At 32.6% G+C, this 19482-nt stretch overlaps 1 protein-coding gene across 1 annotated transcript; it reads right to left on the reverse strand.

Annotated features, from left to right (window-relative positions):
• Nucleotides 1–674: 674 nt before the first annotated feature.
• Nucleotides 675–16284, reverse strand: LOC112770344 (uncharacterized). The gene is made up of 4 exons (XM_025814714.1): nt 16137–16284; nt 7066–7137; nt 1501–2994; nt 675–1417 (listed from the first exon to the last, which is right to left on the reverse strand). The coding sequence occupies exons 1-4, from the start codon at nt 16282–16284 to the stop codon at nt 675–677; spliced, it is 2457 nt and encodes an 818-aa protein (XP_025670499.1).
• Nucleotides 16285–19482: the final 3198 nt, after the last annotated feature.

Below are 19482 nucleotides of genomic sequence, written 5' to 3' on the forward strand. Positions count from 1 at the left end.
AATCCTAATTCTAGAGAGAAGAGAGAGCTTCTCTCTCTAACTCTAACTACTTCTAAAACTAAACTATGACTAATGATTAAAAGTAAAAGTAAAGTATGAAAAGTATGTTGATTTCCCTTCAATCCTTGGCTTAAATAGCATCAGAAATGAGTTGGATTGGGCCCACAAGGCTTCTAAAATCACTGGCCACGTTTGCATTAAGTGGGTCATGTGCCACCATCGGCGCGTCCGCGTACCGTGCATGTGCGCGCCCCTATGCGCGATGTAACTATGGCAAATCTTATATCGTTTCGAAGCCCCGGATGTTAGCTTTCCAACCCAACTAGAACCGCATCATTTGGACCTCTGTAGCTCAAGTTATGGTCAATTAAGTGCGAAGAGGTCAGGCTTGACAGCTTTTTGGTTCCATCATTTCTTCATGAGTTCTCAAACTTTACATGCTTTTTCTTCATTCCCTTAATCCAATCTTTGCCTCCTAAATCTGAAATCACTTAACAAACATATCGAGGCATCTAATAGAATCAAGGTGAATTAAATTTAGCTATTTTAAGTCCTAAAAAGCATGTTTTCACTCTTAAGCACAATTAAGGGAGAAGTTATAAAACCATGCTATTTCATTGAATAAATATGGGTAAAAGTTGATAAAATCCCCAAAAATCAATACAAGATAAACCCTACAAATGGGGTTTGTCAATTGGGTACATCCACCGGTAGTGCACTGGGCCACCGAGACGTACGTCCTCGACCAAATGCACCGTTAGATGAACCATAACTGTGAAGAAGGAAGGTGGAAATATCATCTCCATGTGGCACAGAGTATGGACCACACGATCCTGAAGGAGAGGAAGTTGTTGAGGATCTATGGATTTACTACATATTAGTCGGAAGAAGGCTGATAAATCAGCCAAGACGGCGGACACTGGGGTGGGCAATACGTGTTTTGACGCAACTGGCAACAGATGTTCCATTAGAACATGGCAGTCATGACTCTTCAAACCAAATAACTTGCGCTGTTTTAAGTCAACACAGCGAGAGATGTTGCTAGAGTACCCGTCTGGAAAGACCACATTCTTGATGGTCCTAAGAAAGACATCCTTCTGTGGGTTCGACATGGTAAAGACTGCAGCGGGATACTTTCCACCTTCAAGTGGCCACATATCATGCCTGATTCCCATCAACTGGAGATCTTTACGAGCTTTTAGGTGGTCTTTGGAATTACCGCTCTCGTTCAACATGGTGAATACAATGTTGTCGCACACATTCTTCTCTATGTGCATGACGTCAAGGTTGTGACGTAATTCGTTGTTCTCCCAGTATGACAAATCAAAGAATACACTCCTCTTCTTCCAGGGTGACTCGTCTTGCAGCCCGGTCTGATGTCCGCGTCTTCTTTTACCCCCACCGCTTGCACCTTTCCCTGTGAGACGGGCACACCCTCCAATTGTCTCAGTATATCCCAGCCAGTCAATTTGGTAGGTGGGGATCTATCCTCTACTTTACCATCAAATCTAATCCGGTCTTGTCTATATCTGTGATCGCGATTCAAGAAGCGACGATGACCCATATAACACCATTTCTGACTGAAGGTGAGTCGCCTAGTCTCGGCGTCCAAATTACACGTGGGGCAAGCTCTCCCGCCGTACATATTCCAACCAGATAAATTGCCCAAGCCAGGAAAATCGCTGATAGTCCACATCAACACTGCACGCATCTTGAATGTTTTCTTCTCACTGGCGTCGTAGGTATCAACACCGGCCCACAACTGCTTCAACTCATCGATCAGGGGCTGCAGGTATACATCTATGTCATTGCCAGGCATTTTAGGACCGGGAATAATCATAGAGAGTATAAAGTTGGTTTGTTTCATGCAAATCCATGGGGGTAAGTTGTATGGAATAAGAATCACTGGCCATATTGAGTACTTTGAACTGAGGTTTCCGTAAGGATTGAAGCCATCACTGGCCAAGGCTAAGCGAACACTGCGCGGATCGCAGGAAAAGTCAGTATATCTCATGTCGAATGCTTTCCAACCCTCGCCGTCTCTGGGATGCCTCAAGAAACCGTCAGAGTTGGTGCCTCTCTTGTGCCACAACATGTCCACAGCTGTCTTGCTGGACATAAATAATCGCTGCAACCGTGGAATCAGAGGAAAATAACGAAGAACTTTCGCCGCCTGAGGTTTACCATTCTTCTTGACAATGGCGTTGATCCTTACTAAAGAATTCTTCCTGGTCTTTTGCTTCCACCTCGATGCTCCACACCATTTGCATCTAGAAAGACCGTGGTCGGAACCCTGGTATAGCATGCAGTCATTTGGACATGCATCTATCTTCTTGTACTCAATACCCAGCTTCCTTATGATCCTCTTGGCATCGTGCAAGGTCTTCGGAATCTGTGCATGCTCAAAGGCATCCCCCAATAGCTCTAGAATCAGTCCGAAAGCCTTGTTGCTCACTCCGCACATGCACTTTATATGGTACAGCCTGACCAAGAATGACAGCTTCGAAAATCTAGAACATCCCGGATATAATTCCTGCTCGCCGTCCTTTAGCAAGTCTTGAAAGGCACGAGCCTCGTGACTAGGTTCTTCGGATAAGTACGGCAACCCATCCGCAACGGCTCCAGCATGCCCATCCATGGAATCTTCATCCTCATTCTGCAGTCCCGGCAAATTGAATGCGTCGTGGATCATGTCACGCATTTGATCTCCTGAATTTATAGTGGAATCTAGTTCTTCCCTACCGCTGGGTCTCTCGTCTACGATCCTCTCACCGTGATGTAACCAAAAGGTATAGTTAGGGGGAAATGGTTTCATCAGAAGATGATCGTATGCAGCTTCTCTAGTTTGGAAAAACCGGAACCCACACAGAGGGCATGGACAATGTATCATCCCATCGGATGATGCATTGTCAAACGCAAAGTCAAGGAATCTATTCAGTCCATTCTTATATTCTATACTACCCCGTGGCTTTGTAATCCAACTCTTATCAATGTCTAAATAAATGAATTAGCACATACAAATAGATTATTAGTAAAAAAAAGAAATGGAACTAAAAAAAAGGGGGTGTGTGTTAGGAGAACCAATAACAGTTGATCACAATTATGATATGAGAGAGTACCATACGTAATAAATTCGACAATATATTACAAGCAATACCATGTAGGGAGCGACGAAATAATTCAAAAGAGAAATAGAAACAAAGTTACTTGCATCCCGGATAACATGAAGCACACGAAAGGTATTGGAAAAGAGGCTTACTCATTGCAAAATTCTGTGCTTTCTTAAAAGATTACTGGTAGAAAGAACTGCTGGTTCCAAGTCCAGAAAAAGAAAAGACAAAGAAAAACTTCCTTAAAAATTGAAAAAGAAAACAAGAATAAATTTAAAATTTTAAAAATAAATAAGTCAATGAATATAACTAAAAAATCATAATGTACAATGAATAAAATATACAAAATATCTTATTGATGGAAGACATAACAGAATTGAAATTTAGAATTAAAAAATAATTAAAAAAAAGCTAGGTGGACAATTATAACAGATAGAGGATAGGATCTTAAAATTGTAGATATATTATGCCTTGTATGCTTATAAGAAAGCCAAATTTTAGTTCCCCTGTCCTGTCTTCGACCGTGTAAATAGCATAGATTAGTTTAGTGAAAAAAATAAATTATTAACCCTTCATTCAAGAATATTTTCGGAAAAGATATATGGATAATATTCTCTAAAAAACAAAGAATCAATGATTAAAGCATTGAAAACACTATTCAGTTAAATACATTTAAATTTGATTCTCATGACCATCATTAGTTCATGACTCTTATATCACCAAACAAAACGGCATCTTCATGAAAGACTATACACAGTATAAAAACAAAACCAAACAAATGATATAAATCATAAAAGAATAAAAAATGCCAATAGTATTCAGTAATGATTTTATATGATAAGAATTATAACTATTTTATCACTGATTATGCTGCACAAAAATAACTTAAAATATAGAAGTTTAGTTTATGCTACAATATGAAACCATTCTAACAAGATTAATTTTTTTTCTTCAATTTTTTTCTCCCTATTCTAAGAAAATGAATGAATACACAAGCTTCTCATCAAGATACTTTGTTTAGAACCATGCCTGATCCATCATTCAAGAATCAATTAATGGAAACTTCAAACACACAAGGTTTGTCTATGAATTTGCTTCGAATCCAGTTGCAATTATTGCATTTACAATATAAGAGCATGACCAAATCCAATAATCCAAACAAATTTGTGATGGATTAGCATGAAAGTATTATGTACATCGAATAAAGCCACTTTATTCAATGACTCTATTGCTTTCTGTTACGCCAGCAAGATTCAATGCTTAATTTCTCTTTAATTTGATCTTTGTGTTACTTTCAATTTGATACTGTCACGTTATTTAAGAGATATTATTCTCAATATTGACTAGATCTTGTCAACTTGAGATGTGACCATTTGAAAATATCAAATTGAAAGTAGCATTCCTCCTAGTTAGCCATAATCAATGCAATCAGGAACTTGCATCCTATTTAAAACTAGATTAATTTAGGATTCCATATAAGATTATTTAATTAATAATACAATAAAAACAAGAGTAAATACTACATAATCAATCCAACCATGACCATATACTTGTTATATAATGAATGTTAACCAGCAAGTATATTGAATTAGATATGTAGAGTTACATCATAACTGTGTTATGCCTATTGCTCAGAGCAAATGAATCAACAGGAGTTTAAGAAAATGGTGCATCAAAAGAGGTGAATTGTAGAAAGGGAGCTAGTAGCTATTTAAATCAACTTCTCTACTACTATATAAAGGTCTTGGCTACTTGGGAGAGTTTAACTGCCATGCCTTGCCATTGCACTGAAAGGGAGCTATTAACCAGCAAGTATCTTACATTTTCTACTTGTTAGGAATCTATTAGAAAATTTATATAACATCAGAATATAATTATAAAATTTTAAACTACAAAGATTTTGTTTTAAAATTTTGATAATACTGTACGAACATATAACTTAATTAAATCTTATAGTCAAATTTCCAGTTACTTAATTGAAAGATCACTTCAAATCAAACTTTAACATCATGAATCTATATTTATTTTCCCAATTTCAATCTTTCTTTAATGACTTTGTTATTAGCTATGTTCTTCTGTTTATGCAGAGGTTCTTCAGGAGATTAAACATCAACTGAAAATATCCATTGCAAGTTCGTACACATACATGCAGCAAACAAATCTCACTTTTCTTGTTTTGTTACCACTTTTGATTCTTCAAAATGAAAATAAAAACACACACATGATCAAATAACAACACGGTTTCTCATCATCATCCACTTCTTCAATTTTGCCATTGATGATCGATCATAAGAAAAAGGGGAGGAAAAAAGCAACAATGAACAATCAATTGAGAAGAACAGAATCTGTAAAATTAAAACAATAGAATGGTATCAACATGCTCCTCTGATCACTCAAACACCTCAATCTTGTTTTTCAACTCCACACTCATCACACAATGGTATCAATATTTTAATGAAAATAATTAGCGTGCGTGCGTGTTTTTCTTGTAATCAATTTTTCGAAAAAAAAACTGAATTCTATAATCTTTTTGGAACAAGGATCGAAGCATCATGGAAAGAAAGAAAACCAACGGAATCAACTACAATTAGTTTCGAATTTAGAAGATAAAATTGCAGTTTTTTTGCTAATAATTTTTAGAGTTTTTATGAAACTATAGTTTCTCATAGTAGATTGATCAGATTCTTGGTGATAAGATATAGACATAGCTAAGAAGATCAAGAGATACAGAAGAAAGACAAAGTGAAAAGCTCGTGTGCGTGTAATAAACCTTATTCCCAATTCTTTGTATAGGGAATCCTTATCCCCAATTTGTATTATCTTCTCATCTTAATGAAATTATCTCTTTTTTCCAATCCAAAAAGAAAACAAAAAATGCAAGACCTAGAAAGCTTCATCTTATCCAAGTTCATAACAATACATCTTAGCCACTCATTCAAATCACAAGAGGGCAATGATCAAGTACTATGTCATCATATTTGTTATTACATCTCCATATAATTTATAAATTTAAACCAATGTCTTGTACTTTACATGATAAAGTTATCAATTAAACAAAAGATGCAGATTAGAGAATGCAAAGTTCCTCAATTTCTCCTGTGGAGGAGAGATGCAAACCAAAGAAACACATTCTTGGGTACTTAAAAAAACAGGAACAAGATGCAATAGAGATGCAAACCAAGGAAAGTCATCCCTAATATAATGATAACGACCCTTTTTTGATTTATCTACTCTAACTATCACTTTCAATGCAAAGCACCCATTAAATCAAAAAAACGGGTACCTTCTAATTCCAATCACACAAGAGCAGCAATTAACCCCACTAAAAGACAGATAAAATCAAATTTTTTTTGCAAAATTCTAACCAAGAATGAAAAAAGCAAGAAAAGATCAGAGTGTCAGGACTAACCAGTGACAGGGGAGAGGTCGCGATGGGAACTGCGCAACTAGACAGGAGAGAGTATGAGTTTCAGGAATTGTGGATGACAGAGGAAAGCTCGAAAGATTGGGGGTTTCTGCAAAATTGGGGAATTCGATTAATGGTTGTAACAGGACAAGGGGAATGGCCAAATTGAATTGTGATCAAATGCTCACTTGGGTGGGTTCTTCCGCTGATGAATCGGGGCTCTGCGCTTGCTCGTTTGGCGCGCTACCAAAAACACAAGACGCGGATTTCTGAACAATTGGGGGGAATCAAATGCTGGAAGTACGAAACGGGGGGAATTGAAACAATGAATTGAAACCTACTTAGCTGCGTTTCTTGAGGTAATCGCCAGGTAATGTTGCGAAACGAAGGGTGGGCGTGTTTCGCGCCTCTGCTCCTGCTTCTCTTCGCGCCAAGAAGGCTTGCCAAATCGAGCGGGCCTGAGGATATATACCCCGAATGAGCGGCGATTTTCACTGCTGGGCCGCTATCTAGGGGTGTTTTGCGGCCTCGGTAAAGACCGCCACTCACCTGTGCCGCTATCCTTCGAATGAGCAGCGGTTATGGCCAATGCCACTATTTTGTCGCAGCTATCGTCCGCCTCTGCCGTAGTGTTGTGATACTTATTAACCGTCAAAAATATTATTTATTTTGACACTTATCGACCATAAAAAATTCTCAACAAAAAATTTTTAACAAAAAATGATATCAGATCTTGAAACTGAAGAATAAACTGAAATTTTGAAGATAAAGAATGAGTAGTATGATTCCAAACTAAGAGCAGTGTGATGCTAAAATTGACGGAGCTCAACGAAAAAAAGGGATAATGGAGTATGTTGAAAATAAATGAGTAAATTAAGGACTAATTTTCTACAATTAAATTATAAATAAAAAAATATAAAAAATTTGATATTTATGATGTTTGTCAAAAATATATATTAATTTTTATACTTAACTATGACTGTTAAAAATTTATGTTAAAATAGCTCTCTTTTTTTATAATGAATGTGACCGATAAAATTATTATATTAGAAATGTTAATGATTTAATTTATCGATAAAATCAAGCTTATATGTTGATAATCAAATTGTATGTTGAATTTGTGGAATTAGGTATTATTTGTAATACGTCATATATATATATATATATATATATATAGAATGAATATTTTAATATAAATATATTTAGTAACATCAATATATACAATACTTTAGTGTAAATCATATTCATAATTAAATTCGATATAAAAATTAATAAATAAAATCTAAATAATGTATATATTTATTTATAACATGACGTCATATATATTAACATACATATATTTTAACCCTAATGACATATATTATTATCGTACTATATTTATTACTAATATATTTATGTATTTTGCATAATTTATTTATTTACAATATATTTAAAATAAATATAACAAATATATTTTACCAACATAAATATAAAAAATAACTTTAACGATTACTATATTTATTACTAATATATTTATATATGTTGCATAATTTATTTATTTAAAATAAATATATTAATATAAATATATTTTATTAACATGAAGATAAAAAATACATTAACGTTAATAATATACTATAATTTGAAATATGATTACTAATATATAATTTTAATTTAAAATCAACAATAACATATTATTTTCAGAGTATTACACATTATTAACATTTTAAAATTAATAATAAGTAATTTTCATATTATTAGACATAATAATGTTAATATATAACAATTATAAATACAAAAAATAAAAAATCCTAGGCATAATTTTTTTTATTAAGTATTTTGTCTTCTATACTAACATTCAGATACTCATTTTAATAAATTTAAACATAATATTAACATGCGTAATTAATTTTTCTAAATATTTAAAATGACAATAATATTAATATATTAAAAGAAAAACAACACTAATAATATAACATGTATATATTGATATAAATAATTCTAAAAGAATAATAACTTACATATCGAAGATGGTTTAAATGTAAAATAATATATTTTTTTGGTAGAATTAAATAAACTATTTTAACTCAAACCACACTTTTTCATTAATAACCACACTTTTATTATTGTAAAGGCAGACACACAGATTTTATTTTTCACCTCTCTCTCACACTTTTGACAGTTTCACTTAAAAATAGTGTAACTTAAGTTTTTCTCTTCGGATACAATGAGAAGAAAAACTCGAATTTATAGAAGCGGAAGAGGTGGGAGAGTACACCTACTTCCCTGCATGCTTGACAGGTGTTGTCTTCTACTGTACTGTCTTTTTCGTTGGTCACGAAAAACGTATCATGCATCCTGATCAAAACCTGCAGCATCCGTGCATACGTATTGCACCCCTTGCTTCTCGCCACCCACGAGATAGAACTGACATCTTCTCGCCAACTGCAAGTTAACAATGCCAGCTTTTCACCACCTGCAAGATACACTTGTCACCACTCCCCCGTTCAATCCCTACTCCCCCGTCTCAAGATAAAAAATAATTTCTGCATAGTGGCGGCTTATATATTTATTATTTTTTATTTCAAATTTCACATGGCTTCCATTCTTCCAACTTTTAGTCAAACTCACCACGTGTATTGCATATGCATGCCAATATATACTATTTTTTTTCTTTTACCAAATTGAATATTCTATGAAAGTAAATCTTTTTTACCTTTTTTTTTCGCCAACACTTGATCAGTTGATCTCATTAGGATCCTATTTTGTGCATGGTTGCTTAACGATATTTATAAATTTAATTAATTAATATTATTAATAGAGAAGTGTTAAGGAGCCAGCAAATTTTATAATTTGTAGTTATAATTATAAGTATTTTTAATGGTGTAAAATTATTTACTTTTCTTTTATAGTTAAGTACTAACCAAATTTTAATAAAAATGCTGCCCCTTAAACTTTCTTTTATTAATAAACGATTACTAATCGTTTAGTACCATTTGGTTAAAAGGATACAACTTTTTAAAAATTATGTATGTTTAAAATGTTGTATTTATTAGCTAAAAGAACACAACTCTTTAGTTGTGTATATTTAAAATATTATATCTATTAGTAATAGAAAAGATACAACCATTTGTATATGTAACAAATTATAATTGCTACGTGCAACCTGTATAAATAACTCCTTGTCCACTATTTCAAACACACATACATTTTACTTAACTATTAAGTGATTTTCTTTGTTCAAAAGAGTTGAGAATTTTTTACTTTTACTAATTAAAAAATTCTTAGGTTTCATTGTAACTTGGGAGAGTATTGTCATAAACCCTATAGCAACTAAGTGCGGGGACAAATATCTCTCTAAAGAAAGCGATCTAATCGTGTCTTAAAACTATCTTCATATACCCAACAATTTTAGAGAGATATTTCTTGAAGATGACACAAAATCTAAACACCACGTTCAAGGTCATGAATCAAGAGTTTGCAAGTTGGATCACTTTGATGGAACGAACTTCAACCGTTGGAAGGACAAGATGTTTCTTCTTCCGATTTTCAATCTTGCATATGTAATTGACCTAAAGACTACACCAATTGTCGATGTCGCTGAAGATTCTACACCAAAAAAGAAAGAAAAGATTGTTCAATTAAAGAATAAACGTGATGAAGATACTTTTGCATATCGAGATCATATTCTCAATACTTTATCCGACCGACTCTATGATCTTTACATGTCAACTCAGTCACCATTGGAGATTTAAAAATTTTTGGAAGAAAAGTACAATACTGAAAGACAAGGAACAAATAAGTTTATTATGATGAAATATTTTGAATTTATTATGAATGATACTATGCCTGTTATGAATCAAATTCATGAGTTACAAATTCTTGTAAGTAGACTTCATGATCTATAAGTAGTGATCCCTGAATCATTACAAGTTGGAACAATTATTTCAAAATTGTCTTCATCTTAGAATGGTTACAAGAAGAAACTTTTACATCTTGGTGAGGACTTCACAGTTGAAAAATTATTAAGGCATATACATATAGAGGAAAAAACTTGAAAATGTGATGTTGTGTATTTTTCTCAAAATTCTAAAGTGAATCATATTGGTGAATACAACACCAATAAAAAGAAAAGAAAGTTCTCAAAAGATTCAAAGCAAGATAAAAAAAAAAATAAAGAGAGTGTTATCATTGTCACAAGAAAGGACATTACATTAAAGAATGTAGACTTCTGAAAACGTACAAAATATGCATATTGGCATGGTTACAGAACTCAATATGGCAACACAAGAAAAATCAATTGAGTGGTGGTTAGATTCTGGGGCTACTGTTCTCATTTGCAATGATCGCAATCAATTCAAAACATATGAAGAAGTGAACAATAGAGAAGTCTTGATGGGCAACGACAACTCAGCCAAAATTTGTGGTCAAAGAACTGTGAAATTAAATTCTACATCCGGAAAGAAATTAAGTTTAATAAATGTGCTTCATGTTCCGAATTTGAGAAAAAAATTTGGTTTCTGTTAGTTTCTTGTGTAAGAAAGAATTTAAAGTTGTAATGGAATCCGATAAAATGATCTTGCTTAAGAATGATGTATTCATAGGAAAAGGATATCGTACTGAAGGCATGTTTAAACTTAATATTAATAAAGTGAATATTTTTTTGTATGTTGTTGATTCTTGTGATTTATGGTATGAGACTTGCTACACATACAAGTCTTTTTGACTTACAAATTTTACAAGTTGCTATACATTAGAGTCTTTTAATGCGTTATTCAGTTTCCAAAGCACTACACTCACCATGGATTATGAACGACTCCTCTTCCTCTTCCTCTTCCTCTTCCTCTTCCTCTTTCTCTTCCTCTTCCTCTTCTTCTTCTTCTTCTTCTTCTTCTTCACTCACCGTGGATTATGAACGACTTCCTCTTCCTCCATGTATTTCTTCGTTATTATCTTTGTCTTTTCATTAATTGTTTTACTTGCGTTTATTACTGGTATTCTTGCTTCCTTTTTTTTCGATTTTCATGGTTTCTGAAATCAAGCTTTGAAATCGTTTTGAAGATAATGGAACTTTAGAAATACACCAAAACGATTATAGAAATACACCCAAACGATATTTCTTCGTTATTCTCTTTGCCTTTTCATTAGTTGTTTTACTTGCGTTTATTACTGGTATTCTTGCTTCTTTTTTTTTCGATTTTCATGGTTTCTGAAATCAAGCTTTGAAATCGTTTTGAAAATAATGGAACTTCAGAAATACACCCAAACGATTACAGAAATACACCCAAACAATATTTCTTTGTTATTCTCTTTGCCTTTTCATTAGTTGTTTTACTTGCGTTTATTACTGGTATTCTTGCTTCTTTTTTTTTCGATTTTCATGGTTTCTAAAATCAAGTTTTGAAATCGTTTTGAAAATAATGGAACTTCAGAAATACACCCAAATAATTACAGAAAATACACCCAAACGATTACAGAAACACACCCAAAGGACACCTTATGCATAATTCAGAACTCTTTCTCTTTCTCCTCCTTATCTTCTGCTGCTTCTTCTTCTTCAAAAACGATTTCAGAGCTTGATATCAAAAAATAATGGAAATCAAGAATAACGAAAAAAGAAAACAAAGAGAAAAGCACGTAAATGAAGAAGGAGAAAGAGAAGGCAAAAAACGAAAGAAAAGAAGAAGAAGAAGAGAAGGAAGAGGAAGAAGAATGTGCAGCAAGAAGAAGAAGACGGTGCAGTGAAATTATGCAGTAACGGTTGAAGAAGGAGAAAGAGAAAGCAAGAAACGAAAGAAAATAAGAAGAAGAGGAAGAGGAAGAAGAACGTACAGTAACGTTCAAGCGCGTTAATATAATAACTTGTAAAGACTTGTATAAAAAAATGATTGTATATGAAGAATTTCTCTTATGGTATAGTAGATTAGCACACTTAAATTATAAATCAATTAAATATATGCAAAAAATAACTATATTGATCTTAGTAACAAGGATTTTAATAAGAAATATGATATTTGTATACAATCTAAAATTATTAAGAAACTTTTTTGTTGAAATTGAAAGAAATATATATTTATTAGAATTGATTTATAGTGATATTTGTGAATTAAATGGCAATATTATTAGAGAAAGAAAAAGATATTTTATAACTTTTATTGATGATTATTCAAGATTTATTTATGTGTGTTTGTTTAGAAATAAAGATGAAGCTCTTGAGATGTCTAAGAAATATAAAATGAATGTAGAAAATATGCATAATAAGAAAATAAATATTCTTATAGTGATCGAGGTGGAGAATATTTTTCTAATGAATTTGATAACTTTTTGTGAATTACATGGTATTGTGCATGAATCTTCCGCTTCATATACTGTGCAACAAAATGGTTTGGTGGAAAGAAAAACTCGTACCTTAGTGGATATGGTTAATTCAATGTTACTAAATGTAAAATTACCTTATAGTTTGTGGGGTGAAACATTATTGATATCATGTCATATCATAATAGGATACCATCAAGATATAGAAAGGTTTCTCCTTATGAAATTTGGAAAGGAAAAAAACCTAATTTGAATTATCTTAAAGTATGGGGAATGTTTAACCTTTTATCGAGTTTCGATCATAAGAGAACCAAATTGGGGCTAAGAGCCATAAAAGGCACTTTCATAGGATATGCTCAAAATTCTAAAGCATATAGAATATTAGACTTAGTGCTTGTTTAGGCACCATTATCTTAATAAAAAAAGATCTTTTTTTAATAAAAAAGATTTTTTTATTTTTTAGCGTGTTTAGCAAATTTCTAGTAGTAAAAGTAAAGGCATTAGAAAAATAAAAAATATCTTTTTTGAGAAGCTGTAATTTACATCTTTTTTTAAAAGATCTTTTTTCCTTAAAAAAAGATGTTTTTTATGTAATAAATAAATAAAAAAGTACTTTTAGATTGTTATACCCAAACATAATTGATAAATAAAAAGATCTTTTTGCATGAGATATTTAAACATAAAAATACTTTTATTTTTCATAAGATTTTTTTAAAAAAGATAACTCGAAAAAAGATATTTTTTTAGAAACTCACCCAAACAAGTCCTTAATGTCTAATGTAGTTGTTGAATCAAGAGATGTAGAATTTATTAAAAATAAATTTATTAACGATTCAACTTCTAGTTTAGAATATCCCCAAAATGATACTAATGTTTCACAAGAAATAAATAATCAAAATAATAAACGTCTAAGTGACAAAGAATTGATTGAATCGAGAAAGAGTTTAAGAGTGAGAAAAAAAGACTTGGGTCCATATTTTATTTCTTCTCAAACTATCACCTTTTTGGTAAAAGGAACTAGGAATTTTGTGACAAACAAGATTCCTATTGTGATTAACATAGAGAGTGATCCTCAAACGTTCAAAGAAGCTACGGCTTCAAGGAATTCTGCCTTTTGGAAGGAAGCAACAAATGATGAGATGGATTCAATATTATCAAACAATATTTGAGTCTTAGTTGATTTACCTCTAGGATTAAAGCCTATAGGATATAAGTGGGTATATATTTAGAAGAAAGTATAACACTGATGGTTCATTACAAACCTTTAAAATAAGGTTAGTGGCCAAAGGGTTTAGACAACAAGAAGATCTAGACTATTTTGATACTTACGCACCTGTGGGAAGAATGACTTCTATTAGGACTCTTATAGCATTAGCATCCATTCACAAGTTTTATATACATCAAATGAATGTTAAAACGGCTTTTTTAAATAGAGATCTTAATGAAAAAATTTATATGGAGCAATCGGAAGGCTATGTGCTGCCCGAAAATGAAAAGAAAGTTTGTAAATTAATTAAGTCTTTGTACGGCCTAAAACAAGCGCCTAAACAATGGCATGACAAGTTTGATTCAATGGTGTTATCAAATGACTTCTCACATAATAGTGCCGATAAATGTATTTACTCAAAAATTACTAAAGATTATGGAGTAATCATTTGTCTATATATTGATGATATTTTAATCATCGGAACAAACTTAGAAGGAATTCGTGTAATGAAGGAGTATCTAACTTCTAAATTCAAGATGAAGGATTTAAATGAAGTTGATACATTATTAGGCATAAATGTGTATAAGAATAAAGTTGACTTTACTTTAAGTCAATCTCATTATATAAAAAGGGTATTGAAAAAATTTGATCATCTTACAGTTAAAGAATCCAATACACCCTATGATCCTAATTTTAAATAAGAAGGAAACATAGGAAATTAAAACCTTAGCACAATTAAAATATGCTAGTGCTATAGGAAGTTTAATATATGCAATGCATTGTACCAGACCTGATATAATATTTTTTGTGTGCAAATTATCAAGGTTTATGAAAAAACCTAACAATCAACATTGGAAAATTATAACAAGAGTTCTTGGTTATCTCAAGGAAACCATAAACTTAGGATTACATTATAGTGATTATCTTGCAATTTTTAGAAGGTTATTCCGATACAAGTTGGATTACAAATCTTAGTGATAATAAATCCACTTCAAGATAAATTTTCACCTTAGGTAATGGAGCAATAAGTTGGGTCTCAACAAAACAAACATGTATTACACATTCTACTATGGAAGTTGAGTTTATAACTTTATCAGCCATAGGTAAAGAAGCGAAATGGTTAAGAAATTCGTTGTATGATATAAAGCTGTGGTCACAGTAGAGACAACTATTTCAATCTTATGTGATAATAAATCAACCATGTCTCGAGTGTATAATAAGGTTTATAATGGAAAGTCTAGACATATAAGTTTGAGACATGAGTTTGTGAGGCAACTAATAGATAATGGTATAATTACCATCACTTATATAAGATCCCAAAAAAATTTAGCAGATCCTTTGACTAAAAGTTTGTCAAGGGATAAAATCACAGAGACTACTGCTAAAATGGGATTAAAACCTATTATTGTTAAATAATAAAAACCCAACCTTATTCTAGTAGACCACTAGTTTCAAGGTTTAATAAGTAATAACAAGTTATTTAGCTATTACAACACTAAGGTATAGGATTTAGTACTATTTACAATAAATTAGGAGGGTGGGTTAAAACTCTTAATGGAATGATAATATTATTTATCAAAAGATTCAACTTATATAAATATAGGAGTGGTGTTGTTCTAATAGAGAATTTTAGAGGTTTTATTCTCGTAAATATTCATGAAACCAGGATGAGTCATATAAGTGCTTAAAATTATAAACTCTTGAACTTGGAGGGTATAAGTAATGTGTGTGATTTTCAATACTAGCATATGGATTATAGGTTTAATCGATTAGACACCTGTTATTTTGTTAGAATATTAAAATTTACACTAAAATAATGTTTAATCTTAGTGACACATTCTTTATGCATATAATTGTATGACATTTAAGTTTTGTAAATAGTGGAGATTGAATGGTATTTACAAATTTGATTAATTAATATTATTAATATTATTGATATTATTATTAATATTAATAAACAGATACTAACCATTTAATACCATTTAACTAAAGAGACACAATCCTTTAAGAATTGTGTATGTCACTACGGCAGAGGCGGATGATAGCTACGACTAAATAGTGGCATTGGCCATAACCGCCGCTCATTCGAAGGATAGCGGCACAGGTGAGTGGTGGTCTTTACCGAGGCCGCAAAACATCCCTAGATAGCGGCACGGCAGTGAAAACCGTCGTTCATTCGGGGTATATTTCCTCAGGCCTGCCTGATTTGGCAAGTCTTCTTGGCGCGAAGAGAAGCAGGAGCAGAGGCGCGAAACACGCCCACCCTTCATTTCGCAACAATACCTGGCGATTACCTCAAGAAACGCAGCTGAGTAGGTTTCAATTCATTGTTTCAATGCCCCCCGTTTCGTACTTCCAGCATTTGATTCCCCCCAATTGTTCAGAAACCCGTGTCTTGTGTTTTTGGTAGTGCGCCAAACGAGCAGGCGTAGAGTCCCGATTCATCAGTGGAAGAACCCACCCAGGTGAGGATCTGATCACAATTCAATTTGGCCATTCCCCTTGTCCTGTTATAACCATTAATCGAATTCTCCAATTTTGCAAAAACCCCCAATCTTTCGAGCTTTCCCCTGTCATCCACAATTCCTGAAACTCATACTCTTCCCTGTCGAGTTGTGTAGCTGCCATCGCGACCTCTCCCCTGTCACTGGTTAGTCCTGACACTCTGATCTTTTCTTACTATTTTCATTCTTGGTTAGAATTTTGCAAAAAAAAACATTGTCTATATCTGTCTTTAATTGGGGTTAATTGCTGCTCTTCAGTGATTGGAATTTGAAGGTACCCCTTTTTTCGATTTAATGGGTGCTTTGCATTGAAAGTGATAGTTAGAGTAGATAAATCAAAAAAGGGTCGTTATCATTATTAGAGGGATGACTTTCCTTAGTTTTCATCTCTCTTGCATCTTGTTCCTGTTTTTTTAAGTACCCAAGAATGTGTTTCTTTGGTTTGCATCTCTCCTGCACAGGAGAAAGTGAGGAACTTTGCACGCACTAATCTGAATCTTTTGTTTATTGATAACTTTATCCTATAAAGTACAAGACATTGATAATTTATAAATTATATGGAGATGTAAGAACAAATATGATGACATAGTACTTGATCATTTCCCTCTTGTGATTTGAATGAGTGGCTAAGATGTATTGTTATGAACTTGGATAAGATGAAGCTTTCTAGGTCTTGCATTTTTTGTTTTCTTTTTGGATTGAAAAAAAGAGATAATTTCATTAAGATGAGAAGATAATACAAATTGGGGATAAGGATTCCCTATACAAATAATTGGGAATAAGGTTTTCCACACGCACACTATCTTTTCAGTTTTTCTTTCTTCTGTATCTCTTGATCTTCTTAGCTATATCTATATCTTATCACCAAGAATCTGATCAATCTACTATGAGAAACTATAGTTTCATAAAAACTCTAAAAACTGTTAGCAAAAAAACTTCAATTTTATGTTCTAAATTCGAAACTAATTGTAGTTGATTCCATTGGTTTTTTTTTTTCCATGATGCTTTGATTCTTGTTCCAAAAAGATTATAGAATTCAGTTTTTTTTTCGAAAAATTGATTAAAAGAAAAACACGCACGCACGCTAGTTATTTTCATTAAAATATTGATACCATTGTGTGATGAGTGTGGAGTTGAGAAACAAGGTTGAGGGGTTTGAGTGATCAGAAGAGCATGTTGATACCATTCTATTGTTTTAATTTTACAGATTCTGTTCTTCTCAATTGATTGTTCATTGTTGCTTTTTTCCTCCCCTTTTTCTTACGATCGATCATCAATGGCAAAACTGAAGAAGTGGATGATGATGAGAAATCGTGTTGTTGTTTGATCATGTGTGTGTTTTTATTTTCATTTTGAAGAATCAAAAGTGGTAATAAAACAAGAAAAGTGAGAGATGTTTGCTGCATGTATATGTACGAACTTGCAATAGAGATTTTTCAGTTGATGTTTAATCTCCTGAAGAACCTCTGCATACACAGAAGAAATTAAATTCTACATCCGGAAAGAAATTAAGTTTAATAAATGTGCTTCATGTTCCGAATTTGAGAAAAAAATTTGGTTTCTGTTAGTTTCTTGTGTAAGAAAGAATTTAAAGTTGTAATGGAATCCGATAAAATGATCTTGCTTAAGAATGATGTATTCATAGGAAAAGGATATCGTACTGAAGGCATGTTTAAACTTAATATTAATAAAGTGAATATTTTTTTGTATGTTGTTGATTCTTGTGATTTATGGTATGAGACTTGCTACACATACAAGTCTTTTTGACTTACAAATTTTACAAGTTGCTATACATTAGAGTCTTTTAATGCGTTATTCAGTTTCCAAAGCACTACACTCACCATGGATTATGAACGACTCCTCTTCCTCTTCCTCTTCCTCTTCCTCTTCCTCTTTCTCTTCCTCTTCCTCTTCTTCTTCTTCTTCTTCTTCTTCTTCACTCACCGTGGATTATGAACGACTTCCTCTTCCTCCATGTATTTCTTCGTTATTATCTTTGTCTTTTCATTAATTGTTTTACTTGCGTTTATTACTGGTATTCTTGCTTCCTTTTTTTTCGATTTTCATGGTTTCTGAAATCAAGCTTTGAAATCGTTTTGAAGATAATGGAACTTTAGAAATACACCAAAACGATTATAGAAATACACCCAAACGATATTTCTTCGTTATTCTCTTTGCCTTTTCATTAGTTGTTTTACTTGCGTTTATTACTGGTATTCTTGCTTCTTTTTTTTTCGATTTTCATGGTTTCTGAAATCAAGCTTTGAAATCGTTTTGAAAATAATGGAACTTCAGAAATACACCCAAACGATTACAGAAATACACCCAAACAATATTTCTTTGTTATTCTCTTTGCCTTTTCATTAGTTGTTTTACTTGCGTTTATTACTGGTATTCTTGCTTCTTTTTTTTTCGATTTTCATGGTTTCTAAAATCAAGTTTTGAAATCGTTTTGAAAATAATGGAACTTCAGAAATACACCCAAATAATTACAGAAAATACACCCAAACGATTACAGAAACACACCCAAAGGACACCTTATGCATAATTCAGAACTCTTTCTCTTTCTCCTCCTTATCTTCTGCTGCTTCTTCTTCTTCAAAAACGATTTCAGAGCTTGATATCAAAAAATAATGGAAATCAAGAATAACGAAAAAAGAAAACAAAGAGAAAAGCACGTAAATGAAGAAGGAGAAAGAGAAGGCAAAAAACGAAAGAAAAGAAGAAGAAGAAGAGAAGGAAGAGGAAGAAGAATGTGCAGCAAGAAGAAGAAGACGGTGCAGTGAAATTATGCAGTAACGGTTGAAGAAGGAGAAAGAGAAAGCAAGAAACGAAAGAAAATAAGAAGAAGAGGAAGAGGAAGAAGAACGTACAGTAACGTTCAAGCGCGTTAATATAATAACTTGTAAAGACTTGTATAAAAAAATGATTGTATATGAAGAATTTCTCTTATGGTATAGTAGA

This window comes from Arachis hypogaea, chromosome 18, assembly GCF_003086295.3.
Source record: "Arachis hypogaea cultivar Tifrunner chromosome 18, arahy.Tifrunner.gnm2.J5K5, whole genome shotgun sequence".
NCBI classification, from domain to species: Eukaryota; Viridiplantae; Streptophyta; class Magnoliopsida; order Fabales; family Fabaceae; genus Arachis; species Arachis hypogaea.